The 16,680-nt window shown below is 44.8% G+C and overlaps 1 protein-coding gene and 1 long non-coding RNA gene across 2 annotated transcripts in view; one reads left to right on the forward strand and one right to left on the reverse strand.

Annotated features, from left to right (window-relative positions):
- Positions 1–2,069: 2,069 nt before the first annotated feature.
- On the reverse strand, positions 2,070–13,064 carry DDX47 (DEAD-box helicase 47). The gene is made up of 12 exons (XM_081211163.1): positions 12,948–13,064; positions 11,160–11,253; positions 9,771–9,959; positions 8,586–8,657; positions 7,718–7,836; positions 6,454–6,525; positions 6,229–6,345; positions 5,909–6,055; positions 5,507–5,644; positions 4,142–4,212; positions 3,808–3,937; positions 2,070–3,437 (listed from the first exon to the last, which is right to left on the reverse strand). The coding sequence occupies exons 1-12, from the start codon at positions 12,996–12,998 to the stop codon at positions 3,309–3,311; spliced, it is 1,329 nt and encodes a 442-aa protein (XP_081067289.1). The 5' UTR covers positions 12,999–13,064; the 3' UTR covers positions 2,070–3,308.
- Positions 13,065–13,084: 20 nt separating this feature from the next.
- The window catches only part of LOC308596292, a 30,290-nt gene continuing 26,694 nt past the window's right edge, over positions 13,085–16,680 (forward strand). Inside the window, exon 1 of the long non-coding RNA XR_014012445.1 lies at positions 13,085–13,393. This is a non-coding gene — a long non-coding RNA (uncharacterized lncRNA). The remainder of the gene's footprint in view (positions 13,394–16,680) is intronic.

The following is a 16,680-nucleotide window of genomic DNA, read 5'->3' on the forward strand; positions in this document are numbered from 1 at the left end:
TTGTAGTTCCCCTAGTGAACTTTCGCTACTTGCTTACGTTCTGAACTTCCACCACCATTGCAAACCTGTTAAGTCTTAAACTTTTCCTAGAGCAGGAATGGGCAAGTCCCCCCCCCCCGGAGAAAATTGTTTTGGGCCCAAGGGGAGGGTGAAACATGTCAACTGTGGGTGGAGCCAAACCCAGTGGTGGGCGGGGCTTCCCCATTTTCTTATATACAACACCCTCTTTTTCCTCTGCCCCCCTTCTCTCCCCAGCAAACTTCTGGGAAAGGGACATCTGACTCTTGCCAGAGACTTGAACTGATTGCTCGCAGAGGGCTTATGAAATCTGAGGGCTGCACAAAATTAGCCCGAGGGCCAGTTAGCTCATCCTTGTTCTTGACTGGTATCAGTTCCCTGTAGCCATGTTGACAGCCTCGCCCAGAAACTGAACACCAAATTCAAGTGCTTCCCATTTAGAGCAACTCAGCTGTTTCCACGCATGCCCCCGAGTTCTCAGAGTAGGGCTATGATCAAGTCTTGCATGCTACCTCACACACACTTGTTTTGTTTATATAAGCATCGTCCTTGCCATCATCGCGATCAAACAAAGAAGCCACTTCTTAGCACTGAAACTAGGAGGGTGGTTTGGGGGATTTTTTATAGCAAAACTGGATGTGCATACCTTTGGCAGGTGAGGCCGCCGTGAAGAATGTGGGTGTAGCAACCATGTTGGTTTTCTAATGTTTGGTTTTCATAGCTGCATGTTAAATTGGCCTGGGAGGAGGTTACAAGTTTAAAAATAAGGCAAAAGAGGGAGGAGAGTGCAGCCCACTGGTTTAATAGCAGAGGGCCTTAAGCCAGGGATGATGGCTCTCTTCCATAGGCTTTGCTCCTTCTGTGCAAAATGTACTTGAAAATACCATGGATACACTGTTCAAAACCCATGCATAGGCCAGAATACTTCCAAACAGAAGGCAATAGCCAATTACGTTGCACTCAGAATAGATCCCTTGACATTAATGGACACAAGTCAGTCATGTAGCAGGAGACTAATATTAGGGTTGTGGGTTCGAACCCCACGCTGGGCAAAAAGATTCCAGAATCGCAGGAGGTTGGACTAGATGATCCTTGTGGTCCCTACAGTTCTATGGTTCTAGGTCTACTGATTTCAGCAGGTCTACTTTGGGAAGGACTGTTGGTGAAAATGGGCATGTCCCTTACCTATCACTGGTTAACTGAGATTTATCACACGAATACACAAATAGCAGTTGAGGGAGGGAAATGTGTGGAACGCCACACTGGCCAGTTCTGAAAAGTATCTAAAAGGCTTGCTTTCAAGTTTAAAATTTTCCTAGCTACAATATCTAAATGTGACCCCAAAAGGGCTCCCTTCCTTCCCCACAATAAGCAGGTGTTGTACTCAAAATGACAGTGTGGCTTCAACAGATCATGCAGATAGCTGACTTGCTCCTACAAAACCTCTAGGAACGCAGTTGGGGCAGGCTCTCTGCAACAGAATGCAATTTTAGGATACAACTGCGAAGAGGCAAAGCCTGCTTCTCATTCCTTCTACTGAGGTCAGCAAAAGGAGGAGGCAGGTTTAACCCTGCAAGGCAAGTTCTGCCTCTTAGGTGCTTGACTTTCTTTTCTCCTACAGAGAAGAGCTGTCATCCATTCCTACAGAGAAGCTGTTTTCTACTGGGCTGCTGCACAGGTGTTCACAAACACACACACACAAACAAAGATCCTTGCTATATATAAGTCCCCCCACCCCACCCTGCACACTCACATTTCTACCCATGATGACGAACAGGCATTGCACATGTACCAAAGACAAAAACTGGTCTCTTCAGGTTAGGGCTGTCAGAATGCATGACTGAAAATCAAAGATGCCTGGTAAGTAGCAAGTAGAACAGAGTCCTACTACTGCTCACAGCTCTATTCTGAAAACAGGGTGTGTTCAAAATAGAAACAACTTAGAAGCACCAGATAATCAGCCAGTCCCCTGACTGGACGGATCTGCTTGAGCAATGTCACCTTTAACGTTCACAGGCTGTGAAAGAGCCACAATGAAAGAGAGACAGCTAAAGGGGAAGAAGATGGAAGGACTTTAATTAAAGCTCTCTCATTCCACCAACCTCAACACTGCAGACAGACAGGATCTCAGCAAGACAATCCACCTTGCCAAACACCTCGACTAAATCAACACTGCCTCTCAGCTTTAGCGTTCAGGCAGAATGGCCTCAGGGCTGAGATAATGAGGAAAGAAAAACCCACTTCAACAGCATTCTGCACTCACAGGCAAACAGCCAAGCATCTGCCACACTTTCCCCTATTTGGGGGATCAGTCTTTTCTACATAACACTGGTCTGGGTTACTAGGCAGCATTGGCCATAAAAGCATTCACAACTGACAGGTGCTATCACAAATACAGGTAACTTGCATCTTCGGTTCTGGGGGTTCGCGTGTATATGCAAAAATAACAGGAACCCCTGGAACTGCCCCACCCACCCCACAAGGTGGAAAGCCGCTTACCCAAATTTGAGAAGGCAGTGTGAGGCTCTGGCAGGGTCCTAGAGCCCTCCGTCCTCCTTCTCTAAGTCTTGCAAGTGTTTGGCCAGCTTTGGAAAGGAGACTCAAGGGCTCTAGGACCCAGCTAGAGCTCTTGTGCCTTCTTCCCTAAGCCTAGCACCTCACTTACCCAGCTTTGAGAAAGTAACACAGAAACTCTGGGATGCTGCCAGAGCCCTAGCACTGCCTTCCCTAAACTGAGTAAGTCCACTTTGTGAACGTGGGTGGGAAATAAATAAATGGAGAGCAGGTTTCTGCTGCTCTCACTTATTTATTTGCCCACAAACACCTGCACAAAGCTGTGATTACATAAGTAACTTTAAGATGCAAGCTTCTTTGCCTGCACGTCTTGGAACCAGCACAGCATGCATTTTTTATTACTTTGTTTTTATTTTGGACAATTTTCTTATAAAGTTAGGGGTGCAAATGTCTCTCTCCATTGACTTTGATAGTAGCAGCTTGAAAAGGTTCTGCCATATATCCATTTCATGTAGCTTAGGGAATCCACTGTGGCCTGCTGGTAGAAAGGAACAACTGCTGGCAGCAGAAGTAACAGGCCTCCCCATAGCATTAAAAGAGATTTCCCAGGCTTGCAGGAGAATTGCTTCTGGATTACAGAAGTTTACAAAAGGTGCTAGTGGATCTGGAAACCTTTTGCTCTCTGGGATATGCTGAAAGGTCAAGTCCGATACTGGTGACTCAGAGAGCCAAGCAGCTTAAAAACGTGGAAAAATAGTTCTGGGTGTCTTCCGTTCTCAGGCTTTCCATTTCTTCCTTTTCCCACCAGCCACTTTGTTCCTGACCCCCATTGCTCCCTCGGTGTCATCCTCTTCCTTTTCCTCTTCTCGGGAACGCTTCTTCTTTTCCCCCTGCTGCCGCAACTCCTGCAAGGAAAGCCAGACAGCAAGTTGCTTGAGAATTCAAAGCATGGAGGCACAGAAGCAATCAAGAAGCTCAAGAGCTGAAAGCGTAATACCTTCACTCACCATGCAGGGTGGCCGGTAAACATTGCACAAACAAATAGAGCCAAAACCCAGCTTGCAAGGATGCATGAGGGAACACAGCGCCCCTTATAACCAGGAATGGCCTTGTGTAGAATTAGCTAACAAGACTCTCAATGCAGTACAAATCCTAATGTTTCAGCCACACCTCTGCACAATAGAACCCCAATGATTTGTTGCACGTGCATGTCCACAGAGAAACGGACCCACACGGGTCTGCAGAAGCGCAAACATAGCCTTAAGTTCAGCCTACCATCCGAGCAAATCGCTGTGCTTCAGCCACACGTTCGGTCAGCATCATGACCTCCTCCTCTTGCGTGGGGAAGGCAGGCAGCTTCTTTCCTATCAGGTGCTCAATGCGCTGGAAGAGCTCCACATCATACCTGGGGGAAGTGAGACAAAATTCTCTCATCCGAATGGTTCTTCTTAAACAGTAGCCCATAAACTAGTTAAGAGCCCACCCCCTTAAAAAAAGCCTCTTCCCCAAACTCAGTTGCATTTCCACTTCAGAAAGCTGCTTCCCCACTCATTCAGAGGAGAGGAGTAAAGGTTGTGGCCCAGCGGAAGGAGCAGAGGGCACGACTTACTGTGTGACAAACGTGATGGATTTTCCAGAGCGCCCAGCACGAGCCGTTCTCCCCACACGATGAATGTAATCCTGAAAGGGATCCAGAATAAGCCACAGAACGCATGACAAAGCAAGGCAAAACACCATTTAAAAAGAAAGTGTAATCCGAAGCAGTTATGCAAGAGACCCCACAATGCTCACTAGACGCAGCTCCTTTTGGATAGGTATTCCGTATGTTTCAAGAGTGTCTAAGGAGGTGAAAAAGACGGGCTTGTCAACGAAGGAGATGATATATGGAAACCATCTGGACTTAGATTGGAAGAACGGGAAATTCACACAGGATTATTATATTTGCTTATCGGTTTAAGGAGACTAACAGAAGAGATCGTAAAGGAAAAAGAGAAATTATATGAATAAGATATGATGTGGAAACACCAAGATAAGATTGGATAGAACTATGAACTCTGTTTGGACTGATTGGGACTGATTTGGACATTAATGCGGTAATAAGAAGATGATTTGAATCCCCCTTTGGATCTTGAAGTATGGGTTCCCTCAACAAAATTTAAAAATTTGGCTTTGTAATTTGGAATTTTATGTGATGTGATTTAATTTGATGTGATTGGCCAGTTAATAAAAATTATTTAAAAAAAAAAAAGAAAAAGAAAAAGACGGGCTTGACCACGTGGCTGTAGCCATCCTCCTCCTCATACAGTTGCAGGCATTGTATCTTCACAATAATATTTTTTATTTTTAGATTCTATAGCACTCTGTAGAAAGGCTTCACAGGCAGTTTAATAATATAGCAACCATAGGCAACATCCATGAAACAAGTTTGTAAACCCGCATTCATAAAGCGTCGCAGAAGACAAATATGAAACCCAGCAATTCTCTGAATTAAAATGAACAATTCAGATTAAAGCTCTGAATGGATTACTTTGAAGGCCAGTAAAGAAAGGAGACAAGCAAAGCTTCCTGGGCAGGCAGTTCTACAAATGGGGCAATGCACCAAGCAAAACTAAGAAGGCACTCCTAGCCAAAACTCTTCATCCAAGAATCAAGCAGCAAAGACCTATGCCAGAACACCCTCAAGTTGCAAGTCTGAGCCTTCCAAGGAGTGTAGTCACATCTAGAGCAGGACCAGCTCTCTGAGCTAAAGACCCATCTAACCCCCATTGTCTTATTGGTGCATTAATGGTTCCCCACCCTTTCAACGCTCAGCTTTTTGAGGGCTCACATGGAGGTGGGGGTTTTATTCCATCGCTATGGAATCCTATGTTGCAACTATGGAAGAAGAGGGTCATCTCTTTCTGCAAACTCCACTAGGACATCTCAGACTAGGGGCTGCACCACTGTAACCCAGCACCCTGCCTTCGTAACTCACCTTGGAATGGGTAGGAATGTCAAAGTTCACGACCACATCCACATGGGGGATGTCCAGGCCTCTGCTGGCAACATCGGTAGCCAGCAGAATGGAACGTGTTTTAGCCTTGAACTTGTTCAGCGACCCTAATCGCTTATTCTGCGGGGAGTGAGAGAGAGAGAAAGGGCAAGTGAACATGCTTTAGATTTTTCCAGCGTGGAAAAGCGAAATGAGTCAGGTTTTGTGAATCGTTCCGCCGTTACAGTCTGTTCTTCTACAGAAATGAAAGTCTGTAAAAGATAAGCTAACAAAAGGGAAAGCAAGCTTGGTGACACATACAAATCATATTTGCCCTTAAAATATGTTCATTATTTGAGTGTGGTATTCCAGAAATGAATACTTTGCCTTCAGGTCAGCCTGTACCTGACTCATCTGACCGTGGAGAGGGATGGCAGTGAAGCCCAGATTTCGAAGGAGGAGGGCTGTCCTCTGAGTGTTGTTGCAGGTGCTGCAGAATATCATGAAGGAGTTTCCAGCAAGTTCATTCAGAATATAGACCAGGTAGCTGTCCTAAAAAGAGGGGGGAAAGAAATTGAAATCAGAAAGGAAACTAATGGAGATTAGGTAAAAGGAAAACCCATTCAAAAAGCACAAAGGGACAGAGAAAATCCTAGTGGAGTAAGCAACAACAGTCAGGAAATAAGTTAAAGGAAACAAAATAGCTGGGGGGGGGGGAATGTTACCTTGAACTTAGAAGGGATGAAGACATAGTATTGCTGCAGTTTTTCAACTGTCTGGTACTTAGTTGAAACAGCACATTTGACAGGGTCCTTAAGGGCTGCACGCTGGAGTTTTTGCACCTGAACAGAAATAATTAATGTTTTCAGACACAAATTTAGCTGGTATGACCTGTTAATTTCTACCTCCACCTTAGCTGAACTCATGCAAAATGCCACACCTTCCCTTACCTTTTTAGTCATGGTAGCAGAAAAGAGAAATGTTTTCCTGTCTCTGGGAATGACTTTCAGGATCTTGTCTACCTGTGAAAAGAGAAAGCAAGTGACAGTGAAACAACTAGAAAGGTAATTATTGTGCATGCAGACGAATACTGCATCACTGTGGGAGTGGTATCACAATCCAGTCTGATGAAAGCAACACTGGAAGCGCCTCCTTTGAAAAACAAGGCACTCTACTGCTCCACAGAAAGGAGGGAGTGGTGCTGTTAGGGTCGAGGAGGACAGAGGCAACATGGGGGAGAAAGCATCCCAATGCCTTCAGATAAGGTCTTGCTACTCGGGCTACAACTGCAGATTACTACACATGAACCGGGACAGATGAGCTGGGACTCTCTGGACAGCAACCTGAGCAATAGTTGATAACAAGACTACAAGTCTAGTATCCAAATGCCTTGCTACATCTTAAAACCTAGTACAGTGGACCCTCCAGATACGAATTAAATTCATTCCGGGGGTCCATCCGCAACCTGAAAATCCATAGGCAGAGGCGCCGCTTCTACGCACGGCGCGATTAAGCGCTTCTGCGCATGCACGCAAAGCAAAACTTGGAAATATACACTTCCGGGTTTGCTGCATTCATAACCTGAAAGTTACGTATCCAGAGCAGTACGTAACTAGAGGGTCCACTGTATCTGAAAATGTTTCAGATCCCAACAGTCAACAAGGATCCACTGGAGAGGGAAACACAGGAAGCATGACACCATACTGTCAGCTGCTAAGTGGTGAAGACAACAGAGGCTGTGTGTTCCATATTAGGGAATCACACAGAGGCAAGTCCCATTGACCTGCAGGTCCTACAGCCCATCTTGGCTGTGAACTCAGGAAGACCTGCTCTCTGCCTTGACATTCTTCCACCTTGCCTGAGAGGGCGGGGCCAGGACTGGCTGCAGCTGCAAAAGCTGCTGAACAGACCCTTGGGCTGTGGTATTGTTTAGGGTGCTTGGTTGGGTTCTGTTGCTGTTACTGACATTAAATTTTGTATCTTTATTTTTCAATCTTATTATGATTATGTGGACACTGTTCCAATTTGGTTGTGTACTTTTTATGTATTTTATTTATTGGTTAATGAATGTTATGTTTTTAATTCTTGTCATGTAAGACACCTTGCGTGTGATGATGATGGTGATTAAAGTACACGTTAAACGGTTTTGAAAAGCACCATCTCCATGATGTTGCAAAGGACCATTCTAAGGCGACAAGAGTTGACAGTGCTCACCTCTGTCTCAAAGTCCATGTTGAGGATCCGGTCAGCTTCATCCATAACTAAATACTTCAGAGCTCTCAAATTGAAGCCCTTTGTGTTCTCAAGGTGGTCAATAAGGCGGCCAGGTGTAGCTACAGGAGACAACCAAACAAACTTTCAACTTTACCAAACAGAGCATTCAAAAAGAAACACTAAACACAGCACACAAAGCACTATTGCCATGTATCCCCCATTCACTCCAGTTTGCCAAATCTCAGAGTCCCATGACTTCCTTCTGCCAAAAGCCTTTGTAAGCACAGCCACTGGAGTATGGATTAAGTCAGAACTTTATGCAGGTTTAATACGGCATGGCTAGTTGTATCCCAGTGGGGGGGGGTGGAGGAGGCTTGACGTAAATCAGGAAGTTATTTTGAGAGATTTGTTCCATGGAGGTTGCAGCCAAGTCTGGTCACCCTAATACAGTTTTTCACTCTCAAGCCAGATGACAAATACTCCAGCCCTTCCAGTCAAGCAGCATGCATCAGTTAACACTTATGAGAGAAACATTAATTTATCAGAAATGATAAATGAGCAAACTTGTGGCTCAAAGGCAAATGCTCTGCCTGAGCCATGTGGACCCTAGGATGAAGTTGGGGGAGGTGGGGAGAATTCCCATGTCTGCTCCTGTTTCAAATTAAAGTACAAGACCTGTGGCTGATGCTTAGCATTAAACTGGGAAGGTATCAGAAGTGTGAATAAAGGAGATGTTTGCTGGCCTACTGCTTTTCATGACCTCATTTATGCAGATGTAAAAGACAAAGATGTGCAATAGGCCTCATTCATATGAATTATTAAGATCTCATTACAATCATTTGAATCATTGATGCTGCCTGTTTCTTACCAATTATTACATGTGGTTTCTTGGCTAGGGCCAGAGACTGCGCCATCATGTCAATTCCTCCCACAATAACAGCTTTGAGGGGAGAAATAAAAGACAAGTTAAATGAAGCCCATTGAAATTGAGCCATTCACAACCGCCCTCCCCATCACCTCCTTTACAAGAAAATAAAAGGCAAAATTCAGGCCCCTTATCCATTGCCAAGCTTGCTCATAGGCACGGCCTAGTATTGGAACTGGATTACTACGTTTAGATGCTACAAGGCATTCTTCAAACAAGACACCCCAACACTGACAAATACATATTATAAAAAAGAACCCTGCATTAGCTTCAGGAAGCAAGTCTTAGCCAAGCTTCCATTCTATTTCATAGGGACTAGTGTAAGCAGCTCCAACCAAAACAATCAACTGCTACATATTCGGGGGGGGGGGGGAACCTGCAAGAGGTAAATAATGAATCCAAAGCAAACAAGTTTGATGCTTAAAAGGCAATTAGATTATGAAACTGGAATAAATTGTGCAAACCAAGCACTCTTCATTTGCATGGCTTACACAATTTTTTTTTGGGGGGGGATACACATGGAGAAATATTAACGGTGAGAGTGAAATAAGACCCACCTAATTAAATCTCTCTCTGCTTGCTTCTTTGTTTTTAAGAGAAACTGCCAGAAACTTCCAGTGTTAACTTTTCGATCATAAGATGGGTGTGTTTTAGCACAAACCCACCTAATTTGCAGTTCCTTCATTGATATGCAGACCAGAACACAATTAACAACGAGGTTGCGAACTTCCCCAAATTTTACAAAGCAGTTTTGGCTTCAAAAATATGTAAAAAGAAATGCAAAAGAAAAAAAATACACAAATGAGTGTTTGGGGGGACATGCTTGAAATATGTGTATTTTGGGGAAGAGCACACACAAACGAAAGTATTTTTGTATTGCTTTTAAAAACAGGAAAGAACAAATTTATGGACTGAATGCATGCGAAACTGACGAGGAATGAAAATAGGCTGCTCCATCCACCTCTACTAGAGGCATACTAAGATTCACACTTTGAAGTGGGATACAGTCCCATTTCTTGAATATGATATTTTACTATTCTTATTTTGAAAAGCATGCGACTGCTTCTTCTCCTTACAAATTCCATTTTGTTTTCTGCTAACTCTTAGCACTGCAGGAAGGCCACTCACCACTCTGGACACCAATGGAAGATCCAAGGGCCTCAAACTGCTCCGAGATCTGAAAGGCTAACTCCCGGGTCGGGGTAAGGACCAAAGCAAAGAAGCGCTGAGGTGTCTCTAGCAGTGCCTGAAGGATGGGCAATGCAAAAGCCCCCGTTTTCCCAGATCCAGTCTCTGCTAAGCCAATGATGTCACGGCCTACAAGAAAAGAGGTGTGTCACATGCAGGGCTGAAGGAATACAACAGCACAGATGGAGGAAATTCAAAAGCAGTTCTGGAAAGTAACAAGAGCAGCACTAGAACAGAAATCTTTGCACTAGTGACAGCTTGAAATCAGCTAACATAACTTAAGAAACATCAACCAATGTAATAAGCGTATTATTTGAAGATACAGAGTACAGGCCATGGAAGGCTTGTACAAGACCCCTCTTTTAACAGCTCCTCAACCTTGGCTCTTACCAAGGGAAGGAAAAGAAGCTGGCACAGGAAGAGTAGCAGCAGTGGATATCTGCACTACTAAACACTCCATGAAGAGTTTCAATAGACATTTCCCTTCTCTGTTTAATTGTCTTATTGTACAGGTAACATTTTGGAGGGCAGTTAATGAAAATGGAAGTCTCTCCTGACAAATAACATATTTGAATACACTACTGAGAAAAGTAATATTAAAGCATTTTCAACCAAGTCAGATGGGTGGGGTACAAATAATAATAATAATAATAATAATAATAATAATAATAATAATAATTCAGTCATAGAATTGTAGAGTTGGAAGGGGCCCTGAGGGTTATTGAGTCCAACCCTCTGCAATGCAGGAATCTCAACTAAAGCTTCCATGGCAAATGGCCACCCAACCTCTGCTTAAAAACCTCTAAGGAAGAGCAGCCAGCCACGCCTCGTGGGAGCTCAACAGCTCTTACTGTCAGAAAGTTATTCCTGATGTTTAGCCGCAATCTCCATTCTTATGACTTGAACCCATTACTTCAGCTCCTCCCTTCCGGAGCAGAAGAAAAAAGCTTGCTCCGTCTTGCATGTGGCAGCCCTCTGGATATTGGAAGACGCCTATCATATCTCCTCTCAGTCTCTTTTGGTTTGAACAAAATTGGCTGTCTCACTGCTTAAAAAAGCCCAGGTCCCACTTGACTTCTTGCTGATGGGGCTTCCCTACAAATGGTACAGCTCCCCTGCCAGAAGATTTGTGGAGTTGGGGAGATTTACACTTCTGCCGCAGGACAGACCAGGAAGCTGTATTGCTTCATAGACCAAGCTGAGAGGAACTCCACATGGATCCAAGTCTGTGTAATACAAATGACTGGCAATACCAGTTCTATAACACAAGAAACACAGGAGAGCCTCTTCTTATTTCTAGAAAGAGATTTCTCTTTTTCCAAGTCTCACCTTGGAGTGCAACTGGAACGGCCTCGACTTGGATCTTTGTCGGTGTCTTCCATCCCAACTGATCACAGGCTTCACACAGCACATCGGTCACTCCCTATTATTCCAAAGAGAAAAGAAACCATAATTAGCAAGGGACCCCAATCTTCAGAATCCAGCAAGTCCTGGTTCACACAACTTGATAAACCCATCTATCGTCTCCTGTCCTTTTAGCATACTGCAGCATGCCACCTAAGCAAAGGTTGGCCTGCGATCTCCTCCCAGGGAAACTGCACGTTTGGGCTAAGCCATTGTTTGGTTGTTAAATGTGAACCTGACCATGGTCTTTTCAATTAGCTATAAGTATTATTTTCAACTCAAAACTTTGATAACTTGAAAACATGGGACCCTTTAAAAAAAAATAAAAACAAGCAAAATAAGAAAAGGGACACATGCCAAGCTTCTCCTCACCCAAAAAGTAAAAAGTTAAAGGACCCCTGGATGGTTAAGTCCAGTCATTATGGAGTGTGACGCTGATCTCACTTCAGGCCGAGGGAGCTGGCCAGCATGACTAAACCGCTTCTGGTGCAACGGAACACTGTGATGGCAACCAGAGCACACGAAAATGCCGTTTACCTTCCCATCACAGCGGTACCTATTTATCTACTTGCACTGGCATGCTTTCAAACTGCTAGGTTGGCAGAAGCTGGGACAGAGCAATGGGAGATCACCCTGTTGCGCGGATTTGAACCGCTGACCTTTTGATCAGCAAGCCCAAGATGCTCAGTGCTTTAGAGTAGACCACAGCACCACCTGCTCCAAACACCTGACCTTACCTGGGTCTGTTAGTAAAGGTAAAGGGACCCCTGACTATTAGGTCCAGTCGTGACCGACTCTGGGGTTCCGGCACTCATCTCGCTTTATTGGCCAAGGGAGCCGGTGTACAGCTTCCGGATCATGTGGCCAGCATGACTAAGCCACTTCTGGTGAACCAGAGCAGCGCACGGAAATGCCGTTTACCTTCCCACTGGAGCGGTACCTATTTATCTACTTGCACTTTGACGTGCTTTCGATCTGCTAGGTTGGCAGGAGCAGGGACCGAGCAACGGGAGCTCACCCCGTCGTGGGGATTCGAACCACCAACCTTCTGATCGGCAAGTCCTAAGCTCTGTGGTTTAACCCACAGCGCCACACACGCCCCCTACCTGGGTCTGTTGTGTCAGAGTAAAACTGAGAAATCGTATTTTAGTTCCTTAGCAGGATGGCAACACACAACCATGTAGCAAAATATCTCTTTACACAGGAAACCACATTTAATCTTTCTCCTTTCGTTTTATCCACTGCAGTGCCTATGGACATTGTCGGTTTCAAAGCAAGACGCAAACCCGCTAAGCAATTCTGAGAGCTGGGCTAACAGACCATAAACACCCTCACCACCAACCAAAGTATAATAAAATAAGCCCTCTAGCTTTCTCTGCACAGGCGCTTTCCCATGGTTTCAATGGGGCATTTTCTCAGTGGGGAAAGAAAGCTTGTATACGCGACTAGTGGGAAATGACTGCCACGCTGTACAGCACTACCTAGCTGAGCGACCCCAGCCTTGAGCACTGCGATTGCCTGGCTGGTTCCAGAAATGCTGCCCCCATCATAGCAGCTCCTCCGCAGAGCTTAGCAGAGCGGGGCGGAGGGGCAGCTTCGTCTACTCCGGTGCAATGGCTGGACTTGGTTTTAAAATAAAATTCAAAAGGCAAACCGCTGGGCAAGTAAAGGGTCGTCGGGAGCTAAGAGAGACAACGAGTCTTCCCCGCTCACCAGTTCCTGGAAGGTCTTCGCGGTCTCCTCGACGGCTCCCTCGCCCTCCATGCCGGCCGCCACGTTCGGTACCCACTTCGTTTTCCGGGTTGCCGCGAGGTACCCTGGGACTCGTAGTCCAAGCGCGTTCGGAACGAGCCTCTGAGCCGCAGAGATAGGAAAAGAGTAGAATTACACGCGACGCCAACTTCCGGTTGCAGTGTAGCCGTCTTCCACTTCAATGGAGAAAATTGTGCCGGAATTTGGAGGCGCTTAACGGGGAAAGAAGCCTGCGCCTTATACCTCGGGTGTTATTTCATGCGGCGAATGTAATTGTTTGGAAGCACTTAAAAACAAAACAAAAACAACACGTCTCTGGTGTAGTGGTGAGAGTGTAGGATCAGCACATAGGAGGAGATCTGAGTTCGAATCCCTACTCGGCCACGAAGTTTGCAGAATGATCTTGGGTAAGTCAACCCATCTCGCAGGGCTGTCGTCATCATGAGTGTACTATGGAGCTGGGACGAGCCACGCATACCCCATTACCCCTCCTCGAGCTTCTCGGGAGAAAAGGGTGTCGATGCAATTAAAAAGAAGTAAATAAAAGCGCAGGTCGTCCACATGCAAGTCAAGGATGCACGGCGCTTCCATCCATGTGACATGCTGGGAGGAAGGACACTGGCTGGCTGAAGCGCTGTGCAAGCAAAACTGACCTTTGCTGTAGCTTAAAAGTGCATTTTCTATGCGGAATGTTTAGCCAGGGATTCAAACGCACCTTCAGCCTGGTACGTGAACTGCAATTTTAATAGTGGACTGCACTGCAGGGTTGTCAGCCACGTTCCCCACAAACTGCAATATGCGGGTCATATCGGGGAATTGGCATTAGCTAAGCAAATTTATAAAACTTTTTTTTATAAAATAAGTAAGCACTCTGACGCAAGAACTTCGGTAGAAAAGCCACGAGCTCCGTTTTACTACTTTTTGTTCGGATGTGGGCGCGCTGATGCCTAGTCACAGCCAAGTAAAATCCCGGCTTTCTCATTAATTTTTATAGACAGCACTGCCTTCCTTCCCTGGTGAGATTTAAAAATGGACTCCAATGTAGCGCTCAAAAGTTTATATACAGTACATTAGAGATGTGGTACTCTTCATTCTATTATCTCTGTAGTCCAAAAAGCCGCGAGGGCTGCTGTCCGCGCGGAGGGTTCTGGGACTTGCAGTTCACCTCTGGAGGGCAAGCGAGGTCGGGAACTAACAAGAGGAAAATAGCTGCGGGGATGACGAGTTCGGAAAGAAAAGGGAGCACTTTTGTCGTGTAATAAATAAATGTTAGGAGATCCCGAGGGGTTGGGGGAAGGGAAATAAAATCCATATATTTATTTAACAAAATTTATTCAACAACATATATATCCTGCTTGATAGAACCCCTAAGTGATTTACAATTTAAGTTTGTCTATTTGTTGAACTTGTTAGTTACTTTATCTTGTTCAGGAAAATCCAAAGTGACTTATAAGCAAACCTAAACATAAAACATAAACTAGTTTTGATGTGTTGGGATCTGTAATGGTCCATTGGGGCACCATGATGGGGGGAGTCGAAAAGCAACTATAGTGGTACCTCGGGTTACATACGCTTCAGGTTACAGACTCCGCTAACCCAGAAATAGTACCTCGGGTTAAGAACTTTGCTTCAGGGTGAGAACAGAAATCGTGCTCCAGCGGTGCGGCGGCAGCTGGAGGCCCCATTAGCTAAAGTGGTGCTTCAGGTTAAGAACAATTTCAGGTTAAGAACAGACCTCCAGAACGAATTAAGTTCTTAAACCAAGGTACCACTGTATAGTTCCCTATCTTTTATTATCATAGAAACAACAAAGCTGTTGAAAGCATTTTTTAAAATGAAGTTTTTAGTTACATCTTCTGAAGCTGATGCTGTATTTTAATTGGCTTGCATTTGTTTGTTTTTTAATTTTTTTTATTGTTTTCTTAAGTTGCGCAAAAAGAGGCCTCATAGCAGGCTTGTTGGCTAGGCTGAGCAAGGGTGACTGGCTCAAAGTCACGCAGCAAAGTTTTGTGGGTAAGTGGCCCTTTGAACCCAGTCCTCCGAAGTATACTCTCAGCCCTCTAGCCACTGCTGGGTCCGGCTAGCGAAGGACACTAAATCACATAGCTCAGTTTGATGGTTTCTGGATTGTCGAGGAAGCATTCCCTTTGTGCATGCTCATAAGTGCACCTCCCAAGTGTCTTTTTAAAAATGTGGCAGCGATCCTTACTTGTACATGTGTTTTAACAAAATAGCAGGGAGGGGATTAAAAGTCATAAACTGTATGAAAGTCGAGGGTTCTTCACAGACTCACACAGCAACATCTTACCCAGCGCCAGCCCTTTGATATCAGATTCAATAAATGTGTCTAAGAGATTTGCCTGCAAATCTTGCAAGAGGAAACTTGTTGAAGGGCTGGTATAAATCCTTATGATTAATAATACCAAATAAAATCAGAAGCAGTTCTTCCTTGGATGTGGACTATTTGCCAAACCTAAACCTAGCAGTTGATTGACAGTGATTTTCAGAAAGTCCCAGCAAAGTATCCCCAGGGACTCATTCTGGATACTGAAGGATCTCCAATATCCATGTGGCATGATTGCAAAAACTCCTGGCTACGTGCGTGAGCACTGTGGAAATGATGACGTCCCTGAGCCCTCAGTTACTGGAGTCCAACTATGCCTTATCCTGTCCTTATATAACAATAGGCAATAGGCAGGAAATCTAAACCAGCACTCTGTGTGACAGATAGCATTAGCAAGCCCAGAAGCCCTCATGAGAAGAACTTGTAAAGAAGCAGATTGATTCTGCTTTGATTTAAGGAGACGGCCAGTGTGCTTATTTTTGCACCCCTTAATACCTTACGCAACCTGCATGTTTGAAAATAAATGCATTATTACGAATGCACTTTAACTCTCCATTAACTATATTCAAAGCAGCCTGCCTCCAGTAAGGTTGCTGTGGCATTCCCATTGCTTGAATAAGCAGTTTTGTGAGTAAACAATCTATACAAATAGACGCAGACACAAGGTTACTTTGTGCTCATTTAATTTGTATTTTGTATTGGATCAGAGTTAGTTATCTGTGCATGTTGTTCCTTGGTTTTACAAATACCCAAAATAGCAAGCAGATCCTTTTGGCCATGTCTCTTGTCCCTTCCACCAAAGAACAGAAAGTCAAGGATCAGTTTAGAGGAAGCTCACCCTGTACACAAATTCCTTAGGATCCAGTGCATTTAAATCTTGTCTCTTGCCCACCATTCCACCTGAGCCTGAGCCACAAGCGAAGAAATAAAGAGCATCAAACAGGTCTTTGAAGTAGAGCATAACTGTGTGTAATCTATGGCCTAGTTCTCACCAAGTTGGTAAACCTGCGCCTGAGCTTACATGCATCTTTCAAAGCATCTCCTTATCTTCACAGGGCACCCGTGACCGACTCTGGGATTGCGGTGCTCATTATGCAGTGTCCTCCCCACTGCTCATGTAAAGTTGTTTTGCCCTCGTAAGCAACATACCCACTGCCCAGTTCTACCTCTTCTCTCTTCCAACTTTTCATGGCTGTTTTCCAAGGGATACCATCCCACAGAGGAGAAATGACCGCTGGGAGGAAGGTGGAGAGAGGAAACGCCATAATGTACCTGTAACAGCACAACCAAATGCTTTCATCTGCCCCAGCTGCAATAAAACATGTCTCTCCCATATTGCTCTCTACAGCC

Source organism: Podarcis bocagei (genome assembly GCF_964188305.1).
Source record: "Podarcis bocagei genome assembly, chromosome: 10".
NCBI lineage: Eukaryota > Metazoa > Chordata > Lepidosauria > Squamata > Lacertidae > Podarcis > Podarcis bocagei.

What these genes read in the sequence shown, in the direction of transcription:
- DDX47 (XM_081211163.1), bottom strand. Translation starts at nt 12,998, where the DNA reads ATGGAGGGCGAGGGAGCCGTCGAGGAGACCGCGAAGACCTTCCAGGAA. An exon ending in CTGCTACCATGACTAAAAAG is followed by an intron (nt 6,346 to 6,453) that starts GTAAGGGAAGGT and finishes ATTTCTGTTCAG; the next exon opens with GTGCAAAAACTCCAGCGTGC. An exon ending in ACATTCCTACCCATTCCAAG is followed by an intron (nt 4,213 to 5,506) that starts GTGAGTTACGAA and finishes GATCCCTTTCAG; the next exon opens with GATTACATTCATCGTGTGGG.